This window comes from Ambystoma mexicanum, chromosome 11 (assembly GCF_040938575.1).
Source record: "Ambystoma mexicanum isolate Mex_15411 chromosome 11, UKY_AmexF1_1, whole genome shotgun sequence".
Taxonomy (NCBI): domain Eukaryota; kingdom Metazoa; phylum Chordata; class Amphibia; order Caudata; family Ambystomatidae; genus Ambystoma; species Ambystoma mexicanum.
Window position 1 is genome coordinate 1334737821 of NC_090934.1, and position 17843 is coordinate 1334755663.

The following is a 17843-nucleotide window of genomic DNA, read 5'->3' on the forward strand; positions in this document are numbered from 1 at the left end:
CACCGGTTCTGGGTACTCCAAATTATGACAAGGCCTTTGTGTTGTTTGTGCATGAATGTGATGGATGTGCTTTGGCTGTGTTAACACAGGAACACGGAGGGAAGAATAGGCCGTGCGGCTACTACTCCGCCGCCCTTGATCCTGTCGCATGCGCTTTGCCATGATGTTTGCGAGCTGTCGCTGCTGCTGCCGTGTCTGTAAAACAGAGTGAGGGAATGGTCCTAGGCCATGATTTGATTTTGATGGAACCTCACTCTGTAGATATCCTATTGAATAAAACCCAAACGCAACACCTCACCTCTGCGCGGTTAACAAGGTATGAATTAATTCTGTTTGCCCCTCACATTAAAATTAAGAGGTGTTGTGTTCTTAAGCCGGCTGAACTCTTACCTTTCCCGCAAAACACTGTTTGCGGTGACAAAGAATTACATGACAGCCTGTATACCACTGAACAAGAAACGAAGGGCAGGATAGATTTTATAGATACTCCTTTGGACAATGCAGAAGGGGAGCTGTTTTGTGATGGCCCCTGCTTCAAACTTTCAGATGGTACATCTACAGCTGCTTATGCAGTTACTACAATGAGTAAAGTTGTTGAAACTAAGAGAATTTCGCATAACTCCGCGCAGGCCGCAGAGATTATAGCATTGACCCGAGCTTGTGAACTCTCCCAAGGGCGTATAGTAAATATATATACTGATAGCCAGTACGCCTTTGGGGTGGCTCACAACTTTGGAAGGCTCTGGTCGAAAAGAGGGTTCCTGACCTCTCATGGGACCAAGATCCAGCATGGCCCCTTGATAGTACAATTACTCTCGGCACTCTGACTCCCTAAACAGTTAGCGATCATGAAATGTGCAGCACATCGTAAGGTCATAGATGATGTGGGGAAAGGGAACGCTTTTGCGGACCTGATAGCTAGACAAACGGCCACAGACCTTAGCACGGACATGTATGCTTTGAGGGAAATAAGAGATGCTTATATAATGGATGAAGGTATTGGGTCTGTGCGAGATATTCAAACTGATGCCACAGTAGAAGAATCTAAAAGGTGGGCTGAAGGAATGGGGAAACTAGATGATGATGGGTGTTGGGTGGATACATCTGAAGGAAAATGGTTGCTCCCTGAATCATACGTACTGGCAATGGTTACGAATGCACATGTCCTACACATGTGTGTGCTCAGCAGATCATGAAAATGTTAGAACAAGTTTGGGTGAATAACAAGATTCCGGAGACTGCCAGATATCATGTCCGAAATTGTATGATCTGCTTACAGCACAATGTGGGCAAGGGGACAGTAACTCCAAGGGGAAGCTTTGGGCCCCCTTCTGTTCCCTTCGAGGTCATTCACTTTGATTTTATTGATATGGAACGGTGTAACAATTTGAAATATGTTCTTGTAATTATTTGTGCCTTCAGTAAATGGGTCGAGGCTTTCCCCGTTAAAGATGCTACCGCCATGACCACTGCAAAGATTATGGTAAAAGAATTCTTTCCTCGATTTGGGCTCCCAAGGGTAATTTGGTCGGATAATGGTCCTCATTTTGTTGCAGCAGTAATTTTGCAGATATGCACAGCCTTACATATTGAGAAACTATTTCACTCAGCTAGACATCCTCAAAGTTCTGGGTTGGTGGAAAGACACAATGGTATCTTAAAGAATAAGCTTGCGAAAACATGTGCCGATACCAAACTGAAGTGGCCAGATGCCTTACCTATTGTATTATTGGCTAGTTGGTCAAACTAAGACTGGGCTTTCTCCATTTGAGGTAGTGATGGGGAGACCTGCTAACATTTGGGGTCTCCCAAAACCTAAAGCCCTGAGAGAGGTGGAAAATGTATTGCTTGTAGACTACTGTAACCAGTTAACTAAAAACCTGTATTTCATTTATCACCAGGTGCACTCAGCTTTACCTGTATGGTTCACGGGCCCAGGACACGATATACAGCCTGGAAGTTGGGTCCTAGTGAAGGCCTACGAAAGGTCTTCCTGTCTCGCGCCTCGCTGGCGGGGACCCTACCAGGTGCTGTTGGTCACCCGGACAGCAGTGCGGGTGGCTGGAAAGAAGCACTGGATCCACTCGACGCATGTCAAGAAACTTCCTCACCCGACGCCACATGTTACAGAAGAAGCAGAACCCCTTGCTGATGCTACAGTCTCTGATCCTGGAGTAGCAAACAGCGCTGTGAGTGTGTCAGAGAATTTCTCTGAGCCCGAGGAGCTTGGGGAACAGTCCATTTCGTCTCCGCACTCTCTTGAAAAATCACTTCCGGAAAATACTGTTTCAAGCTCTGCGACTTCCGTCGCCTCCGACACGTCGCTTCCCTCAGGAAGTGACGACACTTTATTTTCGGACCAGACAATCTTGGGTACCACCAGGTACAACCTTCGACGAAGAAAATAGAACTACGGCACGGGTTTTTTCATGCATCTGGAAAAGGGAAGTGATTGGAAGTTTTCTTTTGTATAAGAAAGTTTCGGTTGAACAAAAGGGATTCTGCTGGCTAGGGTTGGGAAGGACTAAGAAATTGCGCGACCGTAGCATCGCCAGCAACGAACATTGGGGTTGTCGATTGAGGAACTACAATGCCTGCCACCTCCACTGCTGTTCCCCGCACTGGACTTGTGAATAAGGGGGTGACCAACTAGGACAATGAACAATGCGCCTGGGCCCCGAAAACGTACTGCTGTGTTTTGATAATGATAATTATTATTTTTGCAACTACTGCTGTAGGACTTTGGTACTTTGAAGAAATCTATCCTCTAAAACCTCTACTACCGACCGAGATCATACCAACTGCTTTGACTCCCTCTGTACACCTTCACACTCTGTCCCCTAGAGACTCCCAACATAGACAAAAGTATCATAATAACACTCTAACGATAGTAATGAATGCAACTCATGCCATTTTTAATAAGAGTAATTGTTGGATTTGTACTCATTTACCGCAACATGGGAACAAGGGACTGGGATGGTATATTCATCCTTTACCTTTAACGACTGCTTGCTATGCCTCTCTTAGAGCACTATTCTTTGGCCGCTGGAATGCTAGCATCTCAGGGACCTTTGATGGAACTAATCTGAATGATTTTGAGAAACGTGAATTAACTCCCCTGGGATGCTCGCTTTTCGCAAATAGAAGTAAACCCAATGTTGCTTCTATTAGGCCGTCTGATAAATTATCTCTTCCTTTTCAAACTCTAATTTCCTTTAAAATGGCTCCGATAGGCAATAAGGACGCCGTACCTCCTTCTTACTCTATAAATCATAGCCCTGACTCGGTCCCCTTTTGTGTACAAAGAAATGGCACTTGGCCAATGGGAGATTTTGAAGGATGTAAGAACATTGTAAATTTGACTGGAGAAAACAGACCTCTGTATGTAGGGGGGCCTGTTTATTTTGTTTGTGGTAGTTTAGCATTTCCCTGGTTGCCCAAGGATTGGCAGGGAACCTGTTATTTAGGAATACTGTTACCCGGGGTATTTAAAGCTAGTACATTGGAGGTTTCCAAGGCTCGCCCACGGCGGGACAAGAATGGAGATACCCCTAGGCAAGTATTGGGAGATATAGTGAAATCAGTTGTGCCCTTTTGGGGACAAATAACAAACTCTGAGAACATTAGGGGATTAGCAAGGGTACTAGAGAGAACGATCAACCGGACCACGGACATACTCTACAATATGACCTTAGAACAAAAAGCAATAAGATTGGTAGCACTCCAAAATCGGATGGCATTAGATGTCATTCTGGCAGAACGAGGTGGAGTATGCAAATTAGTGGGGTCCGCTTGCTGTGTTTTCGTACCAGATTTCTCGCCGACAATTTTTAAAGCAATACAGAACTTGCATACTCTTAGTTCTGAAGTACATATCCCTGTAGGAGATTGGAATCTTAGCACCTGGTTCTGGGATTCTTTACGATCGTGGGGTTGGAAGGTGCTTTCTGTTATTCTAGTTATTTTGGGGATCCTGCTATTCCTTTGTTGCTGTTTTCAATGTCTTCCGAGTATATGTGGAATGCTAGGGGGATGTTGTGCCCAAGCAGTGAGCACAATAGGGCGTAGAATATATGCCCCAGATACAGCATCTAAAGAGTTTGTGTTACAAGATGTTTTGATGAACGACCTAATGGCTATAGATATTACAGACAATGATTCGGGATGTATGGATGACAACGCATGGAGTTATTTGCAAAAGAATTAGAAATGATATTAGCACTTGGCATAGGCCAAAAGGAGGGTCTGTTGGAATTGAAATTATATTATGCCTCCTATCGCAGTATTTGAATGTGTATTGGCCTACGCCAAGTTGTCTAAAAATATCATGTAAATAGACTCCGCGGCAAGGTCTTGACCTTAACGAAGAAATTGTGTAAGTCGCCATCTTGGATTTAGCCACCATTTTAGGTTCTCTTGTAATGTGGCAGTCACCCTGAACATCAAAATGGAGGCCGAATGACATTCTGATTGAGATTCTGGCCGTTGTGACCTCCGCACACATGAATAAGTAATAAGCCTGCAGGCCACTTGTCAGGGTCGCGAACTAAGACTTTGTCCTATCCCTGACCTATGTGTAAATGAACAACTGTATCAGTGGAACTGATCAAAATGCATACATTATGGGATTGACCTGGCAAGGAACCCTAGGCCTGGTCCCAAGAATGGTTAACCCGCAAGGGGGTTGGCCAGGGCTGGATAAAGAATATAAAAGCCCAAGTATTCCAATGTACGGTCTCTCTACTAATGCATCGAACCTTCGTTGAAGTTTGTTACGTTACTCTGAGAGCCGAATAGCTATTCGTTTGCAAATTGACTTTTTGGTAACTGTTGTAGCTTTTAAATAAAGCACTTGTATATCCTTTGTAACCTGTGTTGGTGTGTTTCCTTTGGGCTTCCCAGCCTCATATCAATTTTTATGTTTTCACAACATGTGTTCTTAGAACAGTTTCAACTTGCTTGCAAATAGTACGAACAGTCATACCGTCCTCAGGACACGCCCATTTTGTTTATTGACGAACATCCACCGTCCTCATACAACCCCCATTTTGTTTATTGAAGAACATCCCAGGACACATGATGTATTCTTAGAACAGTTTCAACTTGCCTGCAAACGAAACAAACAGACATACCGTCTTAAGAACAACCCATTTTATTTATTTACGAACATCCTAGGACACATCATCTGTTATTAGAACAATTTCAACTTGCCAGCGAACAATACGGACCACGTCTTCTGGACACTCCCATTTCCTTTATTTACGAACATTTCAGGACACCGCGAGTGTTCTTAGAACAGTTTCAGCTTGCTTGCGAACAATACGGACAAATGTAGCGTCCTCAGAACACTCCCATTTTGTTTATTGACGAACATCCCAGGACACTTCATGTGTTCTTAGAACAGTTTCAACTTGATTGCGAACAGTACGAACAGTCATACCGTCCTCAGGACACTCCCATTTTGTTTATTGACGAACATCCACCGTCCTCAGGACACTCCCATTTTGTTTATTGACGAACATCCCAGGACACATGATGTATTCTTAGAACAGTTTCAACTTGCCTGCGAACGAAACGAACAGACATACCGTCCTCAGGACACCCCCATTTTCTTTATTTACCATCATCCTAGGACACATCATCTGTTATTAGAACAATTTCAACTTGCCAGCGAACCGAACAGACATACCGTCCTCAGAACACTCCCATTTTGTTTATTGACGAACATCCCAGGACACTCCATGTGTTCTTAGAACAGTTTCAACTTGATTGTGAACAGTACGAACAGTCATACCGTCCTCAGGACACTCCCATTTTGTTTATTGACGAACATCCACCGTCCTCAGGACACTCCCATTTTGTTTATTGACGAACATCCCAGGACACATGATGTATTCTTAGAACAGTTTCAACTTGCCTGCGAACGAAACGAACAGACATACCGTCCTCAGGACACCCCCATTTTCTTTATTTACCATCATCCTAGGACACATCATCTGTTATTAGAACAATTTCAACTTGCCAGCGAACCGAACAGACATACCGTCCTCAGAACACTCCCATTTTGTTTATTGACGAACATCCCAGAACACTTCATGTGTTCTTAGAGCAGTTTCAGCTTGCTTGCGAACAGTACAGACAGTCATACCGTCCTCAGGACACCCCCATTTTCTTTATTAACGAACATCCCGGGACACTTTGTGTGTTCTTAGAACAGTTTCAACTTGCTTGCGATCAGTACGGACAGACGTACCGTCCTCAAGACACACCCATTTTGTTTATTTTCAAACATATCGGTACACCGCGTGTGTTCTTAGAACAGTTTCAACTTGCCTATGAATCATACGTACGGACGTACTGTCCTCAGAATACCCCCATTTCATTTATTTAGAACATTTCAGGATATCTTTGTTGTCCGCGGACAAATCGAACACAACAAGGAGATCTACCACCTAAATAAATACAACATTTAACCCATCTCTTACTCCCCCACCCTCCCCAAACAGTCTTACACACCAACACACTCTACTAAATAGCATTTCTCCACCAAGTTTCACCGCGCTGTCCGCAGACATCTGCAAATTCAAGATGTCGGGTGTTCCCGAAAATCTGACGTGCTTCACGCTCTTTGCCGTCCAATCAGCGAACACGTTGCATGTCCGTGGACATGACGCAAGCCAGTTGGCCAAACAGGACACTGTCCACGCAGCGAACAGGGAAATGTGTCCGTGGACCAAACATAGATATCACTAATTTTTTTTAACCTATTTTTTGCTCATTTTATAAAGAACTACTGGATGGATTTTCACCAAATTTGCAAAAGCACGCTTTGGGACCAAGCCGCTGTAGGCATGAGCAAAGTTTTTTCCCCATTCAGTCTATGGGAAAAAAATAAGTTTGGGACCCCCCTTATAACTTATAACTTTGGCCCCCTGGACCAAACCTCACCAAACTTTGCAAAAAAATCAGAATGACCCGTATACTTTTTTTGAAAAGTTTGGTGAGGATTCGTCCAGGGAGAGCGAAGTTATAAGCCACCCAAAAAGGGCTCTTCCTATGGAAACAGCATCTTAACCATAACTACCGTGGCTGTGTAATATATATATTTTTTTTTATAACTGATTTTGCAACAAAAAAAACCTCCTTCCAAGGTATCTGTTTTCTTCTAGTCTTACTGCTGCCAGCAAATGAGCACCTGACTACACATATCTCACTAACATTGAGAGGAGAGAGATGGAGAGAGCACTTGGTTGGCGAATGATTTGCTGGGTGTACCTGGCACATGGCAATTATATTTTGGTGATTTATATAGCACTTTATACTAGATTCTTCTAGTATCTAAGCACTGTTGGAATATGCGTCACCCATACAGCCATCTAAGGTACTCAATTTATTGAACCTCGGGAGGTTGAAGGGCTAGTCGACCCAACCAAGTTATCAAACCTTGACACATAGCATCATCCAAGATGACCCAGTCAATGCATTATTGCACGGGTGATAAAACTGTACTGCACCAGCTCAGAGTTTCTGTAATACGAGTCCATGTTCGAAGGCGCTAAGGTTAGCCCAGTGTTTACTCACAGTAGCATAACTTTGCTAATAGATTGAATCTGCTTAGGGCTTTGTATCATGGGGGTTATATTTAAAAGCCCACCCTTAAGGTTTGGGGTGCACAGAAGAGGCATTGTACAGCCAATGGAAGTTGTGCCTTGTAAAAGATCCGCCACATCCCCCAGTGACATCACCACAGTGTAAATCCATTTAACAGCTGCATCACTTTGGGCTGCCTTCAAAAAAAGAATAAACCTATACAAGGGTCTGAGATGGTCAATTGCTTTATTTCATAGGAACTAAATTTGAACTACTGACGATTTTTTCTTTCTTTTAATACCCCTTTCATTGCCACTCCAATACTGGCCGCATGTCCTGAGGTCAGCTGTTCAGTATGTACATACAAAAAAAAATAACTGCTCCTACAACTATTATAAGGAAGCAGTCGTGCCAGCTTTCCTTTTGGACGAAGAAGCACATCATTTGTGTTCTCTGGGTGTTCAAGCAGAGGGATTGCTGGCCTCCACTTTCCAACACTGAACTTCCTCTTACTTCGCCCCCACCCTCTCACTTCTTGGCCTGCACAACGGATACGGCCTTCAAAAACTCTATCCACTCCTTTAATTTGCACTAAAGACCCACCTCCTCAACCAAGAAGAAGTACCCTCTACTTACTCCTGCTTTACTCCCCCTACTTACAAGCCTGTACCTAGGTCCATTCTTTATACTTTCCTGTATGCATTTAGTTCCCTCAGACTACTGTCTGTCAGGTATCTTGCCTGACCCCAGTTTCTGTTCCCTGTATTCTGGATAATCTACTGGTCAGTTCCTCACTTCCTTTTCCGGCTAATTAACTCATCCTGACTCAGGATTGCCTCGATGAGTGTAGTTTTCTTTTGTTACTGTTTCTTAGTGAATTCTCTCAAATCCTCAATAAATACAAACAGCACAGTCAGTTTTATTGTATTCTACTCGAGTTTTGAAAAGGCTCTCACCTGGACTCTCGATATCGTCAATGACGTGTCCATCCGGCAGGTCCTCCGTCTCCTGACGGTGTGCAGCCTTGAAGCTGCTGTCCTCCTTGATCTCAATGATCGGAGCTTTTAAGAAAAAAATGGGAAAGAAAAATAAATCTCAGATCTATTCACAAGCATGTCTTATATAATTGCATATAACCATATAGTTAAATCCAAAGTGTTATTGGCACTGTAGGTTCGGTGTCACCAAGGTGTTTTTATGCGATAAATAACTAGACAAACCTTTTAGGAATTGTAATGCAATATAATGCTGCATAATGTAAATTATAAAGATATATCATAAGTCAGATGGTTACCCTAAGCCATACAAGGTTCTAGGTCACTAGCCAAGTACTTTATGCCAGAACACAACTCAAAATTGGCTCGTAATATTCTTAAAATGTACTGGTTGAGGGTACACTATGCACATCTATTGGTCTTTGCCGATACTTTGTTAGCCAAATGGCAAATTTGCCGATTTTCGTTTTTACCTCTTTTTTAACACAGAAATCATTGGAGACCCCCACAACCCCCATTCACTCCCTGCCCACCCTGTATATATATATATATATATATATATATATATATATATATATATATATATATATATATATATATATATATATATATCTTACCTATACTTACCATCTGTGGTAGAAAAAAAGGAGATACAAATTGTGGTGAAAATACATTTGGGAAGGTTGCAATTTGTCATAAGTGAGGAAGACCCACTATCCTATATCATAGCTCTGTTTTAAGTGAAACTCTTTTTGAAAACGTTAAATACATGTCTTGAACTTAGGAAAATGTTGTAGTTCTCAGAGTTGACGATGGGCCTTGGATGGAAGCGGCATCTCTCATTAACTGCGTTTCCAATCAGCAAGTGTTCACAGAAATCACAACTTCAGGGTTACAATATACTTTTTCAGCTGTGATGATACGACTAAACGATTATAATATAACATACATGCCAACATGGCCCATTCCAATCTGTAGGTGCTTATACAGTCCTGCTTGTTTACTTTTAATTCTGGGACTTGTAGTTCACCTTTTCCCATTATAAAACCTGGACAACAAGTCGCAGAATGCAAAGAGAGAACTAGCACTGGATAAGTACCTACAGATTGGAATGGGTAATGTTGGCAAATATGCATTGCAATGTCACAACCAGAGCAGTATACGTACACATAAAAATAATAAAATATACCATGTATGTATATTATGTTAAATATTAAATTAAACACTAACGTTTAGGATTTGAATAACAATACTTTAGCTGAGCATTTACAAAAGAAATTCAACAAATTGAAACACACAATGGGATTTATCGCAGAAAGTCCTTGCCAGGATCTCCTGAGACCCTGTGCACCATTTATTAGGCGTTTTATTATTATTATTTACTCATGCCATAACATTTTACCAACCTTTGATTATATTGGTGCTTGGCAGGGAATCCCATATGAAAGTAGGCTTTGTCGCTTATGTGGCTAGGGGATCGATACCTGTTGACACCCATTACTGGAATACTGTGCTTTGAAGGAACACTATTGTGGGGGCTATCACAATGTAGTTGCCCACTCAGGTCGACTAGATTCAGATCAATTCGGGAGTACAATATAGTCTGCACAGTCAATGTTAATTAGCGTGGCAGCCGCATATGTATAGAAGGAGATCTTGTTGAAACTCAATGTGCAATGCTTTCAAGGGTATCATTATATTTTGGACTAACGATACTTTTTTTTATCTTTGTGATTCGATGTTATCATCATGATTATGTGTGAATGTTAACTTGTGTCTTGTTAACGTACCCAAAAACGTGCATTGATATATATATATATATATATATATATGCTAGTGGAATTAACGGTATGCAGCTGTATGTCATGTATATGTGTATTACATACAGGTTTATTAATCCATGAAATACATGTGTATCAAATACTGTTACAACTGTCAGTTGGGGATAGTGTGCCTTTATGAATATGCTGCAGTTTAGCATGTGCAGCTTTTCAAGAGTGCATTTGTTTACCTTGTTGCCATCTATTTGTCCAGTATCAGAACAATATGTTATTGTGTTGCCTGGAAAACGTAGAACCACCGAGGGTTCCAAGACAGTGGACCTCGTCACAGGTCCGGCGATAACCCTACCGCTGCTACCGGTGGGTTGCCGCCGTACCCGTAAAAAATGACTTATGCCTGACTTCCAAGTCCGGTGGCCGGGAAGTCAGACGCTGGTAATTTCATTAGTCCCCATTCTCATACAGTCCAATAGGATTGTATGGTAATGGGGACACGGGAGCACCAGCACCATTGCTAATGGTGCCGGTCCTCCCCTGACAACTATGCGGGCGGGTGCCATCCTGCCCGGCAGAGTTGTAGTGTGCCGGTCAGGAAACAATGGTGTCGGGAATTTTACAAGCACCGTTGTTTACAGACCAACACACTTATAATGAGGTCCAGTGTGTATATAAGGCTTTGTGATTGTTAAGGTCAGCAGTTGCAGGTCAGCAGTTGCAATCTGGACAGGATGCAAATAAATACTTATTCCTTCAAACTTGGTTGGACTCCTGTGGATCCTTCATGACTTCACTGTAATATTGCAATATTGAAATTGTGATTTTTTTTTAATCCTGTGTATTATTAAACGTCGTTTTATAGTGCAAAGGGTTAAATGGTAAAGCCAGATGCAGTCACATTTAAAAAAAAATAATAATAATTTGCTCCATCAAAGGTTATTGATAAGCATGCACATATGTACATAATGAGGAGATATGCCCAGAGGTGGCTCAGGCCCTTAACTTGGGCAGCGGGCCGTTACCTACAGGGTGGGCCCAGCCACCGAGGGGCATATCGCCATAAGCACCCGTGTAGGTGACTACACAGGTGCTAACTGGTGTCATCAACAGTGAAGATGGACTGCCTGGCTGAAGGCACTCTGTGGTGCCATGCAGTGAAATAAAAAGGTAAGTTTTTCTTTTTTTCAAAGTTAAAAAAAAGAAAAAAAACAAGTGATCTACATAGGTACTAATGGGAAGAGGGAGTGGGGAACAGGCAAGGGAAGCGACCGAAGCTTATGAAAGTGCCCTGAACGCAGGCTTTCCTTTGTGAATACACCCCACGTTCATAGCATTTTCATTGACATGAGTTGCCTCCCACGGTGGCAATTTGAATTATTTGGAATAACTATGTTTAGGGGGAGTATCCTCTTTTATTGTTTTTTTCAGCACCCGTTTTTGACTTGTGCAGTGCTGTACAGTGCATATTTTGATTTTATTATGCAAAAGTTCTTTGAAGGTGAACTCCTCACTTCCTCTACTTTGCATTTCCCGGCCTGTATCAACCCCGATTTGTGTGAGGGATGTGGGTCATGCATCATGAAAGGACTTGTCACAAGATTGGGGTGTAGCTTGAGGGGGCGGTGGGACAGCTGGATGTTTGCGTGCAATGTCACTCTGCCCGTGGTGGCAACAATCTTTGCACCCACTCTTGGCAACATGCACCTGGCCACCCTCTGTCCTCCGGGTCCAGGTACATGCTCACCCTGCCAACCTCCTGCACTGCCTCCGGGCCACCCCTCGCCCTGAGGGTCTCTATCTGCACCCCTACAGTCCCCCATCCCCTTTTTCTTCCTGCACTTATTAGACCTACCCTGTCTGCTGTGTTAAACCAAACACTTGCCAATTGCTGGCTGCATTGCCACTGTTTGTTGCCTTTATTATTTATTTATTAGTTTTGATTTATCTGTTTCTCCTTTGGTCTGCACTTTCCACTTTTCCCCCTTCCATGCACTTTTCCCCTCACCCTCTCCCATGCACTTGCACGTTCTCAATGTCAATGGGCCTAGTAAGATAGTTGTTTTGTTCTCCCCTGTTCACCTCCCTTGCCTTGTGGCGCTCTGAAACACTTGTGTACGAGCGCTATAGAAATACAATATCAATATCAAGTTCACTCAGTTTGTCAGTTTAATACTGAGCGGTTCTCAGTGATCTGACGCCTCTGTTCCTGCCTGAGAACTATGTTGCCCTTAACCTGAAAAGTCAGCTGCTTTGGTTGCAACAATAGAAACTATCGACAATAAGATAAAAATTATTTGTTCTTCCATGATCAAGTATGCAACATTCCTACAGTGTATATTCATTGAGCTACTCTCACATTCGAACAAGTGAAAATACTAAATGGGATTGCCAGTGATTGTCTATTGATTGCGCATGGTAGGAGGATGGGTTACAAATGTTCTGTGGGTTTCACTGTGAATAGGTTTCTGAAATTATATATTTCACATAAACCGTGCTTATTTCTTCCTTCTACTGGATGTTTAATAGGGATCCTTTAGCTATTACATTTTTCTTAAAAGTCCTGAAATATATATCCCTTAAGCAAGCCACTCGTAAGATCTGCTAGTATTGTTCTGACTGATGTGTCAGTGCCATCAGACAGAGGTTTAAACTTATGATATAAAGATCAACACTAGTAAAATCAAAACAAATTTCTACATGTCGTTGTTGACATGCTGTCCTCTCATACATATCACTATTAAAAATGCATATGTCTGCCATCTCTTTGTTTTGTGTACAACCACTGCAACACAGGCACAAAACGGAGCTGATGTGACAACATATATTAGCACATGGATATCGTTATTGACCTCCTCTCAGCCAATCAGATTGCTTACAGTGCAGTCAATAACTACTGGTAGTGACTGCATGCTGAACAGTCTGTCTTCAGAAGTAGACAGGGAAACAACAATGCAATTTTCCGGCAAGACTTTGTTTCAACAAGACAATTCCTCTTTCTGAGGACGGTTTTTTGTTACAACATGCTACTTAACATACGAAGGAGAAAGATAAAAGGGAAATAATTGAACTTTCTTATAGAGAAACTGTTTACTTTTTCTTGGAACCTAATGCATGTGCATGTTTAAACCTGTTTCAGTTCAATCAAGTTCCAATTAAAATGTTTAACTTATGAAGACAACTATCTTTTTCAAATACTACAAAGTGAAACCACATTTAATTTACCAACTTGGTTTGTGCATTTACTTTACTCACTCTTAAGACATCATCTTTACTTTCATCACTGAAACTCCAAAACGTGTTTTGTTACTACCACCATGTGTTAATAGCCTTATAGATCGCAGGAGAGGTCATTATAACTTGGGATAATTACCCTGCCCCCAACCTGTGGCCCTCGACTTCGCCTCGGGCCTTAACTTTGTGGCAGGCGATTCCCCTGCCATAAATACTCCTCCCGCAGTTTACACAGCTATAATATTCAATTACAAATGAAAAGCTGCTTATGAAAGACATACTGAAGACAGGAAAAACAATAAAGAAATTATCTAAAAAATGAGAAAAGATTAAAAACAAGCTTTAGCTGACTTAGCCAGAATCCACAATGTTTTCATTAAACCAGCAGATAAAAAGGGTGTCATAGTTATGATGGAAAACCGATAGGATGAAATGAAAATATTGAGACATCAAGCAGTTAAAAATGGATAATCTATCAATGAACATCTTGAAGAGGTAAAACAACAAGTAGAATTTACTTTACAGGAAAAATGAATATGCAAGAAAAAAGCTAATATTTAGTCAAAACAATACAGGTAATCCAATTTTTCAACTTTACTCCCAAATGCATAAAGTGTAAGGGGACAACAGGTAGACTGATTGTTCATGGTACAAACAGCAGTTTGAATGAAACTTTATAGGTGTCAAGTGTATCAATAAATTGCTGTTCCAACAATTGGGGTCCAGTGGCATTTAAAGTTGGACATTTAAAAGTTAACAGTTTATAGATGGGGGCCTTTGAATATACAGGGGTACTTAAGTAGCTGGGCTAGTCAGCAAGCAAACATTCAGATCTTTCCAGCAATATTAGAAAAAAGGAATTCAAGTCAGATCTCCTAATTTATGTGTATGAAAATAGCCTACAAACTATCACAAACCATCAGAAAGAAAGCCATGTTTAACTTATGACTGTAATCACCACCAGTCACTATGGAGTAACTTAACATGTAGGGCCTCATTACACGGTAGGCGGTAAGGGTTTACCGGTACCGGTATTTTACCGGTACCGGTAAATCCTTACCGCCTTACTACGAGGTCCCTTTGCGGGTTAGGGAATTTAACGCCCTATGGGGCAAAAATGGGAATGGGGAAGGGCAATGGTGGAAGGGGGAATTACCGCCCTGCCAACCTTGGAATGGGGCGGTAATTCCCCTTTCCACCAAGGCGGTGCCGGTATTTTACCGGCATGAACCATGGCGCTAATAGCGCCATGGTTCTCCGCCTACCGTGTAATGAGGCCCATAGTCCGCCACTGAAGGTATACCAGAACTGATCTCAAATTAATGCCTTTGAAGATCAGAGTATGGCCTTGCCGGATAAAGTTCACCAAAAAGGAAGTACAAAAAATAGTACAAAAGCAAAAGGAGAGCAGCAGTTAACATAGAATACCTTCTGGAGAAACAGTCAAGAACTCAAGAGCAAGGTTCTAACAGTGCATGTGTCACTACATGCATGAACTTATCCTAGATAATTTGGAAGATGCTCAAAGGAAATTGGCATGTACTGGAAGAAAAATTTGAGGATCAAATTTTTGCTTTCAAAGGAAGTGCACACATAATGTAAAGAATATTGAAAATTATATTCATAATCAAAAAGATTGAACAGACAGCCAAACTAAATTAGTAAAATGAATGTCCCAAAACCGCAGCAATATTTACTGTGTGGCCAATGTTCTAACTGACATCAAACTCAAACAAAAAAGGAAACTGATTTAGGAGAATCGAAATTCTGGTTGCAAAGACACTTTACAAATGGCAATACCAAAATGGTTATGTATTTTATTGACTGGCCATACAGTCTAAATTATGTTGCAGAGACCGAGAGATAGATTAGGAAGGGGTTTACAGAACAATATAGACCTGTAAATAATAAAATGTAAATAAACCAGTAGTATAACACTTGTGCATAAAGGATATACGATGGGCAGTATCAGCAAGATTAAAGTAATTGATAACAATGGGTAATGGCTGTTCAACTGGAGTTTAGCAAAAGTGAGTCATTAGAGACATATGTGAAATGAATGAGTACACAGAATGGATGTCCTGAAGTCAAAACTAAGAACCATGGAAATTGTCAGCCATATTCAGGTTTAATGATCATGGAACGTGTCAATTTTAGCTATTTACTATAGTGGGGTCACATTTGAAGACAGCTAAAGACAGTGGGGTTCATTGCGAGTTTGGGGGTAGCCATGGTGCTATTAGCGCCATGGCTGCCTCCAAACTCGTGTCCGGGTTCTTTGAATGGGGACTTACCCGGTCATTCCAACCTTGGAGGACCCAGTATGCCCCCAATCAAAATACCCATCCCCATTCCCATTCGAGCCCACATAGGGCTGAATGGGAATGGGGAGGGAGCTAATAATGGGCCCGTTAATAATGGACCCGTTATTAGCTCCTTGGTCCCCTTGCGGGACCCGCAAAGGACGTCGGGTCTGACCAGACGTTCTGAGCGGGTCCCGCCGGGGAACCACGTATTGCGGCGGTAAGGGGTTAACGGCACCGGCATCCTTACTGGTGCCATTAACCCCTTACCGCCGTGCTCGTAATGACCCCCAGTTTCTACGTATGCAATCTATTTCTGGGCCACACTTTCTAGTATGGACAAACACCTAGATAAGGCAGATGTTTTCTCCATGTGATAGTACATATATAGAAGTGGGAGGAACAATTTCCATCACGTGGCACACATCATAAATGAGACTTTTGCTCTTGAGCACTTGCCCTCACTTGCAGCCATTTAAGTGCTTCATGTAAAGTTAAATGAAAAGAATAAAACAGGAGGAATGACCAATTTGGGTGTTCTACCAGACTTCTAAATTATAGCATATAAATTCAAGTATGTTTGCATAAGATAACATATTTCCAGAAATTGAGGACTTGCATCTATTAGTGTATGGGTCTTTGCTAAGTAAAGATGGCAACAGACTGTAGAAAAATAAAGGAAGGGCCAGCTTACAATTTGAATTTGGTATATGAAGTTGTACGCCGTGCTTAGGTGGCTGCCCCTAGTTGACAGGATAAACACAAACAGCAGGCAATAACATGGGCACAAAAGTAGATAGGTAGCGGCATTCAAGTGGCCTCCACTGTACATATGGGCACAATTATTTACACAATGGTGCCAGAGAAGCACAGAACAATGTGACCATAATAAAAGTATAGTTTATTTATTTATTTTATTTATAACATTTGTTACAAGCCCAGACCCTTAGGTATCGCGGCGTGGTTACAGAGCAAAAAGTTCACATGTTACACACAATTATTAAAAAATTGCACAATGCAGGCATTCAAAACATGATTATATTCAGTTACACAATGATGGTTAGTACAGGTTGAATAAAGCATATTTACAACCACTCAATGCAGTTATTCTTTCTACTATTTAAAGAGCCATGTTTTGAGTGTTTTTTAAATCCAGAGAAGGAGCCTTCTTCTTTGAGGCTATTGGGGAGGGAGTTCCAATGTTTAGGGGCTAAATATTGGAAGCTGCTGCCCCCTGCTTTAGTATTCTTGTAGCGGGGTGTCTCTAGAGGTCAGAGAATGTTGGACCTTAGTGTTCTAGTAAATATTTGAATTTTTTTTTAAATAGCTTTGTTTATATACTTAGGCGCAGTGTCCTGTTGGCATTTGTAGGTGATGAACAGTGTTTTAAAAATAATTCTTTCTGCAACAGGTAGCCAGTGGGGATCTTTCATGATCTTAGATATATGGTCTGATTTCCTGATGCCTAGAGCTGCTCTTAGGGCTTTATTTTGTATAAATTGCAGTTTTTTCTAAATTGGATTTTGATGTACCTAATAATAGGACATTACAATAGTCAAGCCGCGAAAGAAGCAGCGATCTAGCCAGAGTAACGCAGTTAGCAGGGGTGAGGAACTGTCTGCTTAACAAAATTAGTTTAGATGTGTATACTGTGGTGGAGGAGAGGCTACTGATGTGTTTAGTCATGGACAGATTAGCATCCAAGTAAACTCCTAGGGTTTTTACTTGTTTCAAGACTGGTATGGTGGTGCCGTCAATGTTGATGGATGCATAGTCATGGTGGAGGGTACTAATGTTAGATTGGGAGCCCACAATCAGAATTTCAGTCTTCTCATCATTGAGACAAAGGCTATTTAGAGCCATCCAGTTTTGGATAATGGCATAGATTTTGTTGATGAGTAAGGTGTCATGGGTGTAGTTACCTGAGAGAGGGAAGAGGATCTGGG

The 17843-nt window shown here is 41.7% G+C and overlaps 1 protein-coding gene across 2 annotated transcripts in view; it reads right to left on the bottom strand.

Moving 5' to 3' along the window:
• Positions 1-17843, bottom strand: part of WDR72 (WD repeat domain 72) — a 933775-nt gene that overhangs the window by 87040 nt on the left and 828892 nt on the right. For both annotated transcript variants that reach the window (XM_069624855.1, XM_069624854.1), the window contains exon 19: positions 8547-8651. In XM_069624855.1, coding sequence (XP_069480956.1) covers positions 8547-8651 — 105 coding nt within the window. The remainder of the gene's footprint in view (positions 1-8546; positions 8652-17843) is intronic.